The sequence below is a fragment of the Anguilla rostrata genome, chromosome 6 (genome assembly GCF_018555375.3).
Source record: "Anguilla rostrata isolate EN2019 chromosome 6, ASM1855537v3, whole genome shotgun sequence".
In the NCBI taxonomy this organism is placed as follows: Eukaryota; Metazoa; Chordata; class Actinopteri; order Anguilliformes; family Anguillidae; genus Anguilla; species Anguilla rostrata.
The window spans coordinates 12,440,477-12,453,769 of NC_057938.1; the positions used below are offsets into that span (position 1 = coordinate 12,440,477).

Genomic DNA, 13,293 nt, shown 5'->3' on the forward strand with positions numbered 1-13,293 from the left:
ATCATTTAGAGGCATGTCAATGCTAGCAGTGCGGCAGCCATGGAGCATTCCATAACTGCCCCTTCAATCAACAGGAGGACTCCATAGGAACAATATGACATCATGGTGTTCTGATTTCTGATTTCAGTTGCATTGGCCAGCAACCCCGACAGGTATGCTGCAAAACTGGAATTAAAGATTAAATGAGAATAAAAAAGGCCCAGACAAACCATTGTAATAATATGAAAGATGACAAGATTATCAAAGAGGTAACCAATTTGCCTGAATAAAAACTGAATATAAACAGTGCATCTGCATCAGAATTGGCTGAACAACTAGAACACTAAATCCTGTTTGGGGTTGTCATGTCATCCAAGGTGTCCATGCCAGTTTCAGTCCATCTGAAGCACTGTTTCGATGATGTATATACACAGTGCAATCCCTGGACACTGACTCTGGCTCTGTACTCCAGCACATTGGATTAGAAATTAAACACCAAATACGAGGTTAAACTGCAGAATGTCAGGTTATTTACATGCACTATGGGTAAATCATGTAGGAATTTCAATCATTTTATACATAGTTTTCCCTTTTTGGGAACTACGAGTATCTGGAAAAATTATCATAATGATAAATAAAGTTGTTGTATTTAGTCCTTGGTTGCAGATCCTTTTCTAAAGTTTTTTTTCTTCTTATTTCTCAGCCTCATAGCTTTTTTCCCCTTGTTTTTCTTGATTTTCATTTGCACTATTCTGATCCTCATGTAGGCAAATGCCAATGGACTCCAAAGGCAATTAAAAGCCTTGAATCAAGACTAGATATGGAAAGCTCTCTTACACATGCACTAAGGAAGTAACTATACACACCTGACTAATCACAAACACCTGTGAAGCCATTTGTCCCAAACATTATGGTGCCATGAAATGGCAGGCTATGTATAAAAAGTGCCATCGTTTTTACCCTTTAATAAAAGCTGGGAATCTGCACTTTCACTTCATGTAGATTGTTTGATTACAAATCTAACATTGTGAGCCAGCATACAGAGCCAGTTCAAGAAAAAATATGTCTTTGTCATAAAACACTATGGAGCTAATTGCATTTACAAAGAGCCATTATTTATTGAAATTAATTTTACAAAATAATTTACGGCAAGCAGTAATTGCAAAGAAATCACACAGAAAGAAAATAATATGGCCTTGCAAAATCAAAAGTGCATACCCCCTCCCCTCTCAGCCCTTGAAGTGATTGTCTTTTCTTGAAAGCATGAACACAGAGTGCTACAGTAAGTGCCACTACACAGATTAATCACTTTACAAGAGTGGGCACTGTCAGACCATCGGATGTTTATTTAGTTTGATAATGTTATCACATAAGTTGTACGCCAATGTCACAACACATATTTTGTTCATTTGTTTTCTGCCAGTTCCATGCTACACTGTTTTAAAGGAACATTAGCTGAATCAGCACCATTTTGCTCGGCTTAGTCTAACATATTGTGACTTTTAACAAGCCAGATGGCCTTTATTTTTAGAGTCCTCTTTGTCAAGGAACACAGGAATCCTGAAAATCATTATCTTCATCATATGTTCATCCAGAGATAAGATGAGCCTATTACAGTATATTAAGAAAGCAGCTGAGGAGATTAGCTAATGCAAGATATAGCCAATATGGTCATAGTTGATGATTTAATAGTCGTTCAACAATACAGCACAATGTCATATATGTTTGGACTTGCATCATAAATTATGCTTTTTTTTTTTATGAGGAAGAGACTTAAACATGACAAACACCAGATACTTGTCAACATTACTTCAGTACGAAACCAAAAGTTTTCATAAACAATGCATATGCCATCAAAAGCAAATTTATGCTTCCCAACTCATTTGTCTTTTCCATCAGCAGAACACAAGCACTGCTCTCTTGTTCGTAGTTCATGTCTTTTTCGTTCACTCAGGTTTATTGGGCACAAAGCAGCCAATAGGTGTAGGACCAGAGAAGGAAAAATCTGTCAAGCAATTCATCATTATAAAATGGCTTTATATCATGACACAAACATATTTAATGCATTATTTACATGCATTTATTTTTGTAAATCAGCTGAAGATGCTACTCCAGTCCATGTCTATTTCCATCTCCAAGTGCCACATTTTCCAGCTGTCTTTCTGACGAGGCTAAGGGGCTGATCCCACCAAACGTCTTAGATGAAATGTCTTGGCTGTGCTGTTTGAACTCTTGTGCATGTGAAGTGTCCCGGCAGCAGAATGTTTGGGCCATCTGGAGCTTACAGCGCCGGACCAGCAGAATATGTGCAAGAGCATTACAATAATCCCCCCATTCCCCCACCCCCTACATACTCTTCCACGGCCAGAGTCCGATGAATGGTGCACACAGTACGCTCCCACTCCCAGAACTGCCACTGCACAAATATGTACCAGGGAGGTGAGGAATGTATATTTAAGAATAATATAAAACAGGAAATCAGTGTATGAAAAGGTGATCCTTACAAATCTCCATGCTTGCTAATAATGAATCACAAATCAGGCTCTGCATGAGTATCAGGTTAACTGCAAGTTCTCCGGCTCCCACAGACTACCACTTCAACCAACATGAATATGCATAATACAACCAGATCAGTCAGACCACTCAGCTAACAATACACAAAGTCACTGGCTGTGCTGCCGCCACACCAAAATAAATAAATAATTAGCATGGGACAGAATAGAAGGCTTTCATGGTAAATAAAATAAATAAATAAATAAATAAATAAATAAATAAATACATAAAATTTCTTTTTGAACCATAGATACAAAACATTGCATGGCATGTTTGTGTTTCTTGGAGGTTTGCATGTTTTGGGTAATCAGCTTGTAACTATGAACCATTTGTAGTGTATTCCTGCCTTCACACCTTCTCTGCTAACCTAACAGAATTGTTCTACTGTAGGAAAGGCTAAACGTTGCTTAATGTGACAGAGGTAGACAGGGTCACCATTTGGAAGTAGCAAGGTATAGCAGTTGCCATAGCTTAGCTTCATGGTCAAATAACGGAGCTTTCTTTCACACACTTATTATAATTAAGTGCAGGTTTTGGAAGTCAGTACAGACACTCTAAAATTAAGTAAATGTCATGATAATGGACAAAGTCATTTTTCTGTAACTTCTCTTTTTTCTGCTTGAAAAACAGAATCCTCTGTCAACCCGACCTCTTCCGTGGGTCACTTTGAAACTCCGTTACTCAGTCATAATTTAGTCATGCTTTTGATAACATACAGTACAGCATCACCACATACAATTTTCACAAATATCACTTGTCAATCGTCTTTAACTGGGTGCATTTCATGTAACATACATTCGGTTTTGTCAAAATGAAGCCAGTGGTGGAAAACATAATCTTGAGTGCAACATTTCTGTGACCGTGGGCCCACATGGATTTCTTCTGACATTTCTTAACATTTCAATTCATTTACAATGAAAGAGCAAGGAACTTCACAAATGTCAGAACTGATAACTGGATGTGAATGTCATCATCTTGCTTTGGAAATATAAACAACACATGACTGAAAAATCAGCAGAAGTCCAGAACATAAAAATAGACTGGTGTTTTTTAGCACTTGTTTTTCGACACTCGTAAGTTGTCGAACAAGAAATCACTTGAGATGTAATAACTGCGGTCGCTGATGTATGAAGCGCAAGTATGCATGACTTCAGTCTTTGTAGCACTGTTACAGACCTACATACGTCACTGCGGATTGTAAACCTACTAAGGTACAGCATCATATCACCCACCCTTTCCGGGACCCAGTGATCACCTGTGTCACAACACATGATGCTCAATGAACACTGAACATTAAACAACATGGTTTCCTGAGGAAAACCAAGGCTGGGATTCTGTCAACATTTGTCCTTTATTTTGACTAACAATTAAAAGCAAGAATTATCACTTTTTCTTCACAAACTGCATTTGATTGTGATGGAGAATGCACTAAATACCAATGCAGAAATTTCTGTGAAAATATTGACGTGCAGAGACAACAACAACAGACCCTCTCAAGAGGAATAATACCCTCAGCTTGGTCAATACTTCCCTCCAAGTCTGTTGCCCAGATTACTGAAATACTCATCTCTCTAGTCAATTCTGTAATGCATTCACATTTTACTTCCAATGTCAAAACCAGTATGTTTTTTTCTACTATCCTCAGCTTTTAACTTGGCAGGACAATTCTGGATTTATGTATAAGAATTATAATGGCTGTAAGTTGACAACCATGATGGTCATTCACAACAGCTTTCATTTTAATAGGCATGTCATTATTGCCTGTGTTTTTTTTTCCGTGCTTCACAATGTTCGCCTCATGCGTGATGATCCCACAAAATAAGCGGTTGCTTGTTAAGTGCTGAATTGGGCATGCTTGATGTGCATATAATAACACTCATGTCTTTTCCACATTACCCCTGGTTCTTGTGTTAAATAAACAGCTTTTGTCACATCGATTCGTTCATATTTGTCATGCTGTAAATTTACACGCTGCTCTTCAGACGTCTTTTGGTTTTAGTTTGAGGGCGCACTCACCGTCTGTTAACACCAATCATCCATTATCATATTCTTAGAAATATTAATAAAAATACGAGTAAGAACAAGGAGAAAACGCTGATAGAAATACGACAGAATGGTAACTGGTAAATGATAATGATAACCAGGTAACTGTCAGTCATGGTATTGGGTGGACGTTCTGCGCACCTTTTTTACGTGTGCATAATTGCATTTCCTTTAAATCAACAGTGGATTGCTACAAAAAAAATGTCTAAACCACCTGGCTCTCAGCATATGAACCAGAGGACGGCAACAAATAAGTAAAATACTTTTTTTTAGCGTTTACTAAAATCTAAAGCAGATCCTAAATCTGTAATAACGAACTCATATTACAGAGTAGTTAGTCGTTAGTAGCATTTAGAATTTTATGCGAAACATGCAACATCATGTTTGGTTTCTTGTGGCAGTGAAACAGCGTGGAAAAAATTTCCTTTCAGCAGAAAGGCTGGCTAGTAGAATACATAGCGCAAGGTATTGGAACAGCTTCCAAGACAGCTGCAATTTGAAATAAAAGAACGTTTGGAAATTCGTGCCATCTCATTTATTCATTTTCATTTTTTGCTGCTAGTATAGCCAATTGTTGCAGGTTTCCTAATTTCACTGTATGTATGAGTCTGTCTGCGACTTCCGAGACAAATCTATGGTTGTTGCACATCTATTTCACTGTTCTTGTTATTTTAAAAAATATGTTATTTATCATTTTCATTATGTGGACCGTCAAAATAGGGGAGAGAGAGGTACAAGCAGATATCCCCTTATAAGCCGACAGATTCCAAAATAAATGCAAACACAAGAGAAATGGAAAGATCTCCACTCCTGAATTTTTCTTAGGACAAAAACATGCTCTCTCTGTCTCTCTCTCTCTCTCTCTCTCTCTCTCAGTGGTGATAGTAGTGAATGTTTCCAACAGGAGTGCACCATTCTCTATTTGCTTAATTTTAACGCTGAATTACCGTGCCTGATGTTCTCTAGCTGAACCCTAACGTGAACTGCTGCACTTGCTTCACTGCAACATTAGCTGGCAGGGAGAGGAAGTGCTAACAGGGCCTTCTGTCCATCAACAGGGGGTCTGCTCTCACTCTGTCCCCTGGCAAGATGTAAGTAGCTCATTCTACGCAGTATTCCACTGTAACAATTCCATTTCACAAGTATAATCATCAGCCAGAGCTGAGGGCCACATCATTAAATGCATAAACCTGAGCATGAGCAATTCTTCTGCCTGAGAATCATTTCATTTAAGCCTTATTGCAGGTTCATACTTCAAAACGGTGTTTTGTTTTGTTCACCATTTATACTGAATGCAGAATGCATGTATTTTAAAGGTTTACTGCCCTCCCCCCTGCCCCATTTACCCCCAAATTTGGAATGCTTAATTAGAACATCTACGAGATCTACTTTCCTCATTTTGGAAGAGTGCATTTTCTCAGGCACAGGAATGATTAATTGTACCCTGTCTTCCACAATGCATCTCATAAATGAATACAAAATGGGTGGGGAGTACATTGAAATAATCCTAAATTAAATTTGAAAATGAAAAATACAAACTGCTCGATAAGTGCCTGTTTTTAAGATTGTCACACAGAATAACATCCAGGACCACATCACTTCCATTTTCTATTGACTGTGCATTACACATTGCCCAAACTGAACAAAATGTATTTCATGTTTTATCTAGGTTTTCTGTTCCTTTCTATTTCCTTAATTGTGTCCCATTCTATAATTATGCTGTCTCTGATGATCGGGTTAAATCATTGTGGCCTTGTTGGGAAAGTTAAATGCTGAGAAGTTACCGAATGTTAACAGTGGGCTATTTTCCCTGCCAAGTTGAGTTTGCTGTGCTTAGTGCCTGGGGGTAAGTGAGGGTAAGTGCCGATATTAGTGACCTGCATTAGTGAAGGAACCATGCAGCTGTGGCATAATGCAGCACATTAGGGGCCTACCTGGACACGACAAGCGGCAGAATGAGCATTTTCAACATCCTCATGAGCAGCTCTCCTGGGAACTGGAAATACTTCACCTCCTGAGGAGAATAAGGAAACAGAGGCAACGTGTGAGAGACAGATGGGTGAAGGGCTCCATACCTATAGAGCAGAGGGTTCCACACCAGCACTGTGTTCCATATAAGCAGAGAGTTCTATATGAAGAGAGAGTTCCATAGGGGTGCAGTGTTTCATATAAGCAGAGAGTTCTATATGAAGAGAGAGTTCCATAGGAGTGCAGTGTTTCATATGAGCAGAGAGTTCTATGTGAGCAGGGAGTACCACAGGAGTAGAGTGTACCATAGAGCAGGGGGTTCCACACAAGTGGAGTGTTTCATATGAGCAGAGAGTTCTATGTGAGCAGGGAGTACCACAGGAGTAGAGTGTACCATAGAGCAGAGAGTTCCACGCAAGTGGAGTGTTTCATATGAGCAGAGAGTCCTATGTGAGCAGGGAGTTCCACAAAAGTGGAGTGTACCATAAAGCAGAGTTCTGCATGGGCAGAGGGATCCACAAGAGTGGAGTGTACTATATCACTGTCCCCATATCTCGCCACTCCACTCTTGGTGATCGGGCTTTCTCCTGTGCAGCACCCAAACTCTGGAACACACTCCCTCCCCACATCTGTAATGCTGAGACTCTCTCCACTTTTAAGAAACATTTAAAAATTCACCTCTTCACACTAGCTTTTGCCTGAACAGGACATAGCTATCCACTCCCCCATGGCACTTTTATTGATTTTATTACTATTATTTTATTTTATTTTATGTTTTTATTATTTATTTATTTATTTATTTATTTATTTTTATTTTTTTTCAAACTGTTGTTAATATCATGTGTGTATCTGTAGTGTCTTGTCATTCTTCTATCCATTTTAATACCATGTAAGGTGACCTTGAGTGTTCAGAAAGGCGCCTGATAAATAAAATGTATTATTATTAATATTATTTGAACAGATGAACCCTACACATGTTACACATGTACCTCATGTGCCAATCATGTCACATGTACCTCCATCCAGCACTTATTGTGCCTATTATCATTGTCTTGATGTTGTAGCTTATAATGCCTCTTTGTTTGAGCATAGGTTAGGTCAGAGTAATTTTCACTGTGCAAACTGGACTGAATGTGTTCATGGCTATGAATAACTGTACAAAATAAGTATTGTACCATATCGGACCTGTGTTTTGTAGTTGTTCCAATGACCTTCACTATGCACGTATTGTACTTCGCTTTGGAAAAGTGTGTCTGAAAAATAAATGTAATGTAATGTAACAGATTCTATCCCTGCTTCAGACCCGTCACATATTTATTATTCTACCTAGTGCCTCAGCCCATTTTCCTTGGATTCAGAATTCAAGTGGAATAGCACACCTGTAGACTGAATAGTTGTTATTTTTCATCCAGTGAAGTAAACCAGTGATACATTACCACACACACACACACACACATATTCTGTGTGTGTGCATGTGTGCGTGTGTCTGTTTGTGTGTGTGTTTTAAGTGTTATGTTGCCTCTGAAGTAGAGAGAAAGATAGGTATAGGAGATTAAGAGAGAGGAAAATTATATGGGAGAAAGAGAGGGAGTGTAGGAAAGTGAGCGACAGTAAGAGAAAGAGAAGAATGGGTGTATCAGAGTAATAGAGATGATGATAGCTGCTAAAGAGCTTTTCTGTTCAGCATTATAGAAAGTGAGAGCTTAGCTTGTTGTTTTAGAGCAGGATCAGTGCTTCCAAATGGCTGATGGCAGAGGGAGATATGGGTGCTGGCATATAAGTTCGAACATCTGTTTTAGGGAGTAGCGAGCAAAATTGTTCATTTAGGAGATTAGATCTGACAGTGTTCTGGCCTCCCTCTCACCAGCATTAGCCTGGAGAAGGAAGCTGCCGTAGTCTGTCTGTGCTCAACCTTGCACCCGTCAGTTTATATTTGAATGCCCAGCCCCAGCCACTACAGCGCTCGTGCTCTTACCAGGTGAGCGAATTCAGCTGCCATCTGAGAGGATAGCCATATCCACCACACTTTCTCCCGAGGAGCCAGAGCTGCTCATTACTGACTGCATCCTTTACCGAGTTCTCCCCGTACTCCTGCCTTCGTCATTCCTCCAGTACTTTCCCTCCTCTTAGCAAAAAGGTGCAAACTCGGCAGCAGATATTGGTCACAGACACTGGATGACTCATCTCCTGCAGAGGTTCTGCACTATTTGTCCTCCTCACAGTGCATCGCTGTATAGGTGTAAAATCTCCAGATTTCATGCATGTATTAACATTGCCAGACATCCACTAAAAATTTTTTTTTTTAAAGTTGTCTGAAAAAAATAAACATTGCCTGTCTAAAACCACTGAAAAGCCATGGTTGCTTTCATTGGACTGTGTGGCAGTTTTGGAGCTCATACCTGAGCCTCACTTCAGAGACTATAATAAAGTTTAACTGCAGTTATTTCAAAAACAAATCAAAATCGGTACAGCCCAGCTTTCTGAAATGATATGGACATGACATGGCTTGAATATCATAATAATACATTTATTGAATACAAATATGGATCAATGAATAATGCAAGATTTATTAAACATGGACAAATGATTGATAACAATGAAATTATTGATTAACTAGGGCACTAAAAGTGATCAGCATGGGCTGTTACTAATGGTAATTGGGTGACAGGGGAATATAGGTTAGTACCTCTGCTGTAACAGATGATGACCAGCTCATAATACGAGCGAGCCGCAGCTAAGACCATACTATGCGGCTAGTGCCTTAATTCCACTAATCTGGAAACAGGAAATGTACAATTTCAACATTAAATTGAAACTAGGCCAACTAGGGACACACACATGCAGAAAATGAAATCACAGTTGTCCTAAAAAAACATTGTGTGACAAAAGGGAAGCTGTTCACCTGGTTCAATGTCCAGACATTATGAATACATGGACACCCGAGCGCTTACTGGCTACAGGTTAGCAGAAGGTGCTGCACAATGCTGGTTCCAGTCGGTTCACGTGGATATAAATCTCCACTAGGGCTGCAACCAAGGTCCAAACGACCAGACATGTCAAAGTTCCTTTTGACCACGACAGCTATTTTAAGTTTATCAACATGACGGTCCAGTCTTTGGTGGCAGGCCACCTCTGGCTCAGTGATCAGGCTTCTCGAAAAGCCTTTGAAGTTGCATCTGTTATGGTCAGGCTGAGCCGTTCCTATGCTCACACGGTGTGAAAGATTTAGGGGTTCATATTGATGGAAAGGGATGACGTGATGGACCCACACGGGAGCCCGGGATTGGGGTCAATAGGTGATGGTTTCGGTGGCACACATGCATGTAATTGGCCCCTTCAAACACAACTGTCAATCAGACGTGGATGAGGCCCCACTGACACATTGACACAAACCAGTGTTTGATGGGGGAGTTTGTGACCAACTCACACAAACCGTGTGTCATGACAGTGGTGCACACAGACTGAGGTAAGACTGACTGGTTTTTACTCCAATTTATACAATTGTAAAATCACTTAAAATATTGTCTAGTCTGAGGTCAGCATTAGACACAACGTCAGTGACTGCATGGATGTACAGTATGGCTGTGTGACAGCATGGACATTTCACAACTTCCACAGAGGTTGTGGGTTTGAATGCAAGTGGATCAGCAAGGTTCAGCAAGGTACATAAGTAAGGTACTTGATCTGAATAGTAACTTTAAATGTCCAACTGCACAAATATTTCATGCTAACTTGATGACATGAATTAATTATGTACTAGTAAATAAATTTGAAAAAAAATCTTCATGGAAGGCAGATGGAAATGGCACGATGCTGAAATTTAAAAATGTTATATACTTTTATATGTCCTAGAGCTCATTTTAATTACTTAAAATTCCTATATGTAACTGAATTATAGTGATATCTACTCCAAACTGTTTTAGTTTTAACACTCGACTGTGGCTGTAATATCACTGGGAGTCCACTGACCGCAGTGTGCTAGTACCATTAATCCAGGATTTGGACACTCCCTAAAGCCATAACCAAGCACCTTAACGCAGTGGATAAATTCTTCAAGTAAGCTGAAAGACATGACTATTGCCAACAGTCATCCTTAAGACCACCATGTCACCCAGTAACACAGTTAAGGCCAGATAAGGTGAGTCACAGAATTCCAAGGTAAGATGTGGACATGCTTACTCTATGTACAGTGCCCTTGGACCCTGAGAAGCTGTCTGTAAATATATAGTTGAATTACCACTATTATACTGTAGTAACACATGCACTATTAAATACTGTCTCACACACTGATACATGTCTGTATCACTGCAACATTGTCTTAATGTGTAAACCATATGTCATTGTCATTTGTTTTTATTTTGAAAGTGAATACTGGTTATCCATAATTTTTCTTCAGTAGATTGAAGGGTTCATCGTGGGTAAACAGCATGCGTATTCAAAATTCTATTGAAAAGAGATGAATAGGGATCCACTCATTATAAGGATTATAAACAAAATGTTTCACAGCATATCACCGGAAGAGAGTTGGGTAACATTTCATTATAAGCACAATACCCCTGACAAAACCCTGCATACAAAAACAAGTGTGATACTGGTATTAGACTAATAAGTACAGTTGTAAAATAAATGGGCGGGGAGGCAGAAACCATTCAAGTAACTTTTTTTAGAGAAGTAAAAACAAAACATTTTCAGTACAATCCCTTGCAGCCCAGTGGTTCAAAGTGACCATAGTTCAACCATTTACTCGACTTTGCATCAGGAAGTAGTAGCCTGCCCTTGTTTTGAAGATGAAGAGGTAATAAGAGACCCCAAGAGCCTCTGGAGTTGTGCCATACGATGGCAACCTCACCTCACGGCCACAGAGATGGCAACCAGCACACATGCTCCCATAACTGCCAATTACACGTGTCCCAACCTCCAATTTTAAAACAAACAGTGAACACATCTTATCCTATTCAGACACTAGCACAAATGATGCATGATGGTGCCCAAGGAAACCACAACCTAGAGGGAAGACAAATTTTTCAGCTCAGTTTTGAACTTATGCTTAATGCTTTGCTCATCTAAAAAGCCAATGTGTCAGAACAGCGCAATAAAGTCTATCTCAGACATATGTGAAGAAATAAACTGGAAATAACAAAATGATTTTCAGGCTTGCTGGTAAGCTCACTTACATAAGGAGAATTGACTTATCGGTGTTCGTGTTTGGATGGAATTGGATGAATGTTCGGATTAAATTACCACAAGAATATTATACAAGTTATTTGAGACCCTATTTGCAGCTAGATCTGGGTTTAAGTATCCACTTATTTTCTCATTTTTAAAATGCATTGTATTATTTTTAACAGAAAAAGGAAATGATCATATATATATATATATATATATATATATATAGTCTCCAGATTTGGGACCAATTTTAACAGGAAATATATCTGACTATTTACAATTCAATACATGCTGCTGTAGATATTTATACTTGACTAATGGTCTTCAGTGATTGTTGTGATTGCTTTATTCCCACAAACCCAAAAAATACAGAAAGACGGGGCATTCCAATTCCTGTGATAACACGGCCCTGCTTTTTTGATGTTATGTAAAGGAAGAAAGCTAAGAGCTGTCTTTCTCTCGTGGCTAAATTGCTCTGAGAATCTATGTGATTACGCAGTAATCATACTCCCCTTTATTTTCTTGTTTTTATTTTTTTAGAAATATGCCACCATTTGGCAACGAGTGGGGACTGCGGGGGCCATTCTTTCCGAAGAGTACACATTTCTCAGAGGTATATTGTGCACTTCTCTTTGATCACTCTCAGTTATGCGGTGGGTGGTTTCGGGCAGAGCACATGATGGGCTGTGTTCTTCCTTTATTCCCGGGTATGTTGGCGAATAGGAAGGAGAATGGCTGTTTTGAAGGATATCCCCAGCTGGCTCTCACCAGCGATTAAGAGAAAAGCCAGGACTGTGTCAACAGCAGACAGCTGATCCCTGAGATAAGAGAAGCCTAATGCTTCTCCACAACTGACACCCTTTCCACCGCTGCCATCCCTCCATCCAACGCAAAGTCAAGAAAACAAGATGTGGGAGATGCAGCGAGGAACGGGGGCGCAGTGCTCAATTGCCATTCACTTAAGACGGCACCGCAGCTGGGGGAGGGGGAGGGGGAGGGCGGGCTGCACACTGACCTGCTCTGAGAGGTGTCTCGCCCGAAGGAAGAATCCCAGCAGGCAGCCGATGATGACGGCGAGCACGGAGAGGATGAGGAGCCCGTTCTGCTTGCAGACGTTCTTCACCCTCGCCCACACCTCGCCCAGAGCCATAGCTACAGCGAGTCCGCGGCCCGTCCACAATCACAACCCCATATATATCAGACAGCGCAGTCCAAATTGAGCGAGGGGAAAGCAGAAAGTAACCAAAAGAAGAGGAAAGTGACAGATAAAAAAAGAGCGCGATGGGCATGAAAAAGTCAATTTGCGGTAAAAGGCAGTCCAGGAATTGCCCTCCACAAAAAGCCCTTCGCAACCCAAACGGCTCAGTGCCTGCATGGGGAACAAAAATCACTGCACTTTCCAGGCATCATCTCTCGTGCCGCCCACCCTCCCTGGCCATGACCCCACCCAGCTGGGCAGCCTGGCCAATGGGAGACCAGCGACAGCTGGTGGTATTGTCCATGGGGTTAATGCCACCAATCCTATTAGGAGGCACTGTATTATGGGGATCTGAGGCAGGATTACAAATCTCTGAACAATTGGTC

General features: G+C 40.2%; 1 protein-coding gene across 1 annotated transcript in view; it reads right to left on the reverse strand.

Moving 5' to 3' along the window:
- The window catches only part of slc1a7a (solute carrier family 1 member 7a), a 37,740-nt gene extending 24,668 nt beyond the window's left edge, over nucleotides 1-13,072 (reverse strand). The window contains exons 1-2 of the mRNA XM_064338427.1: nucleotides 12,725-13,072; nucleotides 6,510-6,589 (exon numbers count right to left, since the gene is read on the reverse strand). Coding sequence (XP_064194497.1) covers nucleotides 6,510-6,589; nucleotides 12,725-12,859 — 215 coding nt within the window. The 5' untranslated portion in view covers nucleotides 12,860-13,072. The remainder of the gene's footprint in view (nucleotides 1-6,509; nucleotides 6,590-12,724) is intronic.
- Nucleotides 13,073-13,293: the final 221 nt, after the last annotated feature.